We start from the raw sequence: 4,401 nt of genomic DNA on the forward strand, positions 1-4,401 counted from the left end.
TGGGAATTCTCTGTGGGATGGATCCTGGCACAGCTGAACTCCCCCTGACCTCGCTTCCCAAGCCGGCCTGGGGGGGTTGTCCCAGATTCCCTCGGTCTCAAATCCATGGATTTTTCCAGCAGATCCGGGCTCCCCCAAGGATGATTTCGGGGGATTCCGAGCTGGTGCTGGAATCCCTCGGGATTCTCCCATTTTCCCGCCTCTGTTTCCCCAATCCCCGGAGCTGAGGCGAGGCTCAGCCTCCCATTCCGAGTTTTCCCTGGTTCCTGCTGCCCAGAACAGGATCCCGGGAGGACGGAAGCCCTTCCCTGTTTGGGGTCGCTCCCAAAACACCGAGGTCACTTCCCAATCCCAAACCTCGCCCGGAACCCCCCGGAGCCGCCGGGAAAGGGGCGCTGGGAGGGCAGGAGATGGAAATCATTGCGGGATACTGAGCCGGCCCCTCGGGAATGGGAGATCCCTGTCCCGCTGGGAAATCCTTGGGATTGCCGGGATCGCTCATTCCCTGCGGCTGTGGTCGGGGAGTTCTGGCTCCATCTCTGCTCCCGGTGGGAATAAGGGATATTTTTCCCCATAAAACAGCTGTCCCGAGGTAAAGCACCAGGAATTTTGATGCTCGAGCCAGCCTGGATCATCTCCCAACCTCTGGAAGCAGCATGGATCTGGAAGTTGGAATTTGGGGATATTTATAGGGATGATCCAAAGAAATCTGCCCAGGTGCTCCTGTGGGGTTTTCGTGCTGGCAGTGACTTCCCCACGGATTCCCACTGCCAGCGGAACAACAGGGATCCGGGAAAGGAGAAACCAGCAGGAAGGAGAATTCCCTGTTCCTCGGGTTTCCCGCTTCCCAGTTTCAGTGGCTGTGGGATTTTCCCTCCCCAAAGGGCTGGAAACCGGGAAGGCTCCGAGCCTTCCGCTCCAGAATTCCTGGGGAAGGAACCTCTGGAGCCTTGAAAGGCCCTCGGGATGATTGGGAGTGAAAAGGGCGGATCTGAACCTCAAAACAAATCTGGAATTTTCCCTTCAGGGAAAAAAAACCTCTCCCGGGAGGTTTGGATCATGATTTGGGATAATTCCTGGTTTTCCCGGGGGGAACAGAGCGGCAGCACCTCCAGAATTCCCACAGCGACATTCCCAGCGCTGGAATCCCACAGAGCCTTGCCTTGGGAGCCAATCCCACCTTTCTGGGCCTCTTTGTCCCAGATATGCCGGGAAATCTGGGAATGCTGCTGCTTTTCCAAGGGCAGCCCCGGGAGCAGCTGCCCTGGGATAACCGGGAACGCCGGGCCGGCGTTTAATGCTGGATATTCCTCTCACCCGATTAACTTCCCACCCCGCAGAGGCCCTTAAGGAGAGGAAAACAAATGGAATTGCACCTGGAGCGAGCGGATCCGGGAGCCGGGCGGGCGGGAAGTGCCCGCAGCGCACACACCATAAAGATATCGGGATAAATATTCCCCGTTTTCCATCGGCAACCGCGCCGGGAGCGGGAACGGGGCTCACCGGGGGCTGCTCATTTATGGCAGGGCCAATATTCCTGGGCCGGAGAGCTGCGGGAGCCTCCGGCACGACCCGGGATCAGGGAATGGTGGTTAAGTGGTTCTGGGAAGGGTAATTAGTCCCTGAGAGCCTTAATGAGCCCGATAACGCCCCTCGCCTTATCGGGAAAATCCCGGTGCCAGGGCTGGCTTGGGAATGGGGTAACCATGGAGCAGGGATCGGGGTCGCTCCCAGCTCCCGGAGCAGGAGCAGGGCTTGGAGCAGATCTCCTGTCCCAAAAGAGACAAAAAACCCTTCTTAGGGAAAAAGTGGGAAATGGGGAAATGTCAGGAGGAGACACGGAGTCTTCTCGCTGGATTTCGGGATTGTTGGGATCCAAGTTCTGCTGGGGTTGGATATTCCCAAATCCCTGTCCCACACCAAAACCCCCAACGCTCCTTTCCCGGTATTGCCACAATTCCACCCGGGAATTGCTCCCTGCTCAGCCCTGCCAGATGGAATTCCCAGGTTTTCCCCTCAGAAATCCCGGGAGCGGCGGGGCCGGCACAAACCTCGAGGATTCGACGCATCCACAGATCCCTGCTCCAGCCGGGAGTGCGGGAATGGGAACAGCCGGGCTGGGACTGGGATAACCTCCCGGAATTCGAGATGCTCGGGATGGGAATGAGCTCCGGGATCACAGCGAGCCCTGGGCACCAATCCCTGTGGGAATGATGGGAGCAGAGCTGCAGTAAACACCAGGAATCCTGGATGTGCTGGGATCCCTGGTGGCAATCCCAAAGAGGATCTGGCGATCCCAAAACCAGATTGGACAATCCCAAACCAGGATCTGCCCCTCTCCATCCCGAGTTTTCTCTTGGAGAGCACATTTTTCGGGAAGAAATACCGGAATCGGGGCTGGCAGATCCCTGGATTTGATGATGCCAGAACCAAAAGCGACGGGATCCAAAGATTGCAGGAACAGAAGGAGCAGGTTGGGGCCTTTCCATGGCAAAAAAAATGGGAATTCAGGACGGTTTTTCCATGGAATTACGACTGGAAGCAGCTCCGTGAATCCCCCCGGAGAGGCGATGCAGAAATGTTTAATTGCCATTAATGTCAATATTTTCCAGAGGCGATTTCCCGGCTCCGGGGGGCAATGGAGCGCACGGAGCAGCCCTAAAAGGGCTGGAATTGCTCCGGCTCAGGGCTGGATTTCCTGTTTACCCTCTGGAACTGCGATCGGGCAGGGATAAAAACACCCCTGAGAGGCTCCGGGGCTCCAGAAGCGCCAGGAATCCACTGGGAGCTCTGCAGTGCGAGGTAAGAAATTCCAGGAAAACCCAGGAATTCTGTGTCGCTTTGTAGGTGTGGGGTTTTGGAAGGAAACTGTTCCTGCAGAGGATTTGGGATTGGGCAAATCCCTGCGCAGGAAAACGAGGGAGAATTGGGGTTTTCATTATTTTTGGGATCTGTCCTGCGGAATTCCCTGCTCCAACAGGACATTCCCATTCGCAGGCTGGGGCTTGCATGGAGCCTGAGAGCTCCGTGAGGGTGGGGAAAAGCCAAAAAGCCATTCCCGCCGGGAATTTGGTGGTGCCGATCAAAGTTCGGGAAGCACGGCAGGAGAAAGGTGGGAAGGAGCTTTGGGATCGAGGGAAGGATTTGCTTGGGAAGGGCGGGAGAGGGTCCGTGGGGTGGAGAAGGGATTGAGGGAACGCACTGCCAGCCGCGTGCCCGATCCCCCTGGATTCACATCCCGATAACCCTGCGTGTTCCAGGCGCTGGAGATCCCGATTATCCCAAGGGAGAATCCATCCGGGAAAATGGCCCTGAGATCCTTGCGGGCGCTGCCGCTGCTGCTCGCCTCGCTGGGCGCGGTGTGCATGGAGGAGAACATCCCGGGGTGAGTGTTCGGGAAGCTCCCGCCGTGTTCGGAGCCCTTCCCCGCCCCTCCAGAGGAGGATTCCATGGAATCTTTCCATTGGCACCGCGGGTGAGGAGGTGAGAACACAACACGAGGCCCGGGGAGATCCCGGCCCGGAGCCAGGCAGGGAACAGCGATGAGCGGCTGATAACAGCGGCTGATAACGGGAGATCAAACCCAAACCCCGAGCCAGAGCCAGGCGCTCCCATGTTTTCCCTAAAATCCCACGGCTCGGGGTGAGCAGGAACGCGCTGGGATCGCGCAGGGTCAGGGGGTTGTCTGGGAACAAGGAATGAGCTCTCCAGGAGTGGGGCCGGAGGGCAGCCGGGGCTTGGAAGCTCCTGGAAACACGAGCGGATCCATAAATCAGGGCTGGGATGAGGACTTTGCCCTCTCCTCCCCTGAGTCCTGCGGGAAAACTTCCCCAAAATCCCAAACAATCGGCGGCGGAGCAGCAGGAGCTGCTGCAATCCCAGGCAAGGATCAGCCCTGGAATCCTTTGGGGATTCAGGTCCCGAGGTCGTTTGTCCCCTGCCGCTCCCTCCGAGCCTCCCGGGGACACCGGGAAAGGTTTCCTTGGGAGCAGGGATGGTGCCAAATAAACCGGGAAAACAATTCCAGCCCGGCAGCAAAACCCCGGAGCAGCCAAAAAAACCCCAAAAGAACTAAAAAAGGGATGAGGGATTCACCAGCCTTTTCCCAGCGCTGGAATGAGCCCGGTCCCCAAAAACCTCTGGGAGAGCTGGGACCGGGCTGGGCACCGCAGGACAGCCCAGCTCCAGGGGGTGCTCCCGGTGGGATCGGGAGCGGCCAAATCCCGGTGGGATCGGGAGTGACCAAACCCCGGTGGGATTGGGAGTGACCAAACCCCGGTGGGATCGGGAGCGGCCAAATCCCGGTGGGATGGGGAGTGACCAAACCCCGGTGGGATCGGGAGTGACCAAATCTCGGTGGGATCCGTGTCCCGGTGGGATCGGCACTCACCGTGTCCCGGT

At 58.5% G+C, this 4,401-nt stretch overlaps 1 protein-coding gene across 1 annotated transcript in view; it reads left to right on the forward strand.

The window, feature by feature from the left end:
- Window positions 1-2,779: 2,779 nt before the first annotated feature.
- The window catches only part of LOC121659515 (gastric inhibitory polypeptide), a 4,002-nt gene continuing 2,380 nt past the window's right edge, over window positions 2,780-4,401 (forward strand). The window contains exons 1-2 of the mRNA XM_042017642.1: window positions 2,780-2,802; window positions 3,261-3,385. Coding sequence (XP_041873576.1) covers window positions 3,306-3,385 — 80 coding nt within the window. The 5' untranslated portion in view covers window positions 2,780-2,802; window positions 3,261-3,305. The remainder of the gene's footprint in view (window positions 2,803-3,260; window positions 3,386-4,401) is intronic.

Source organism: Corvus kubaryi, unplaced genomic scaffold (genome assembly GCF_017639235.1).
Source record: "Corvus kubaryi isolate FWS band 111438036 unplaced genomic scaffold, C.kubaryi_AGA036_p1.0 123, whole genome shotgun sequence".
Taxonomy (NCBI): Eukaryota; Metazoa; Chordata; class Aves; order Passeriformes; family Corvidae; genus Corvus; species Corvus kubaryi.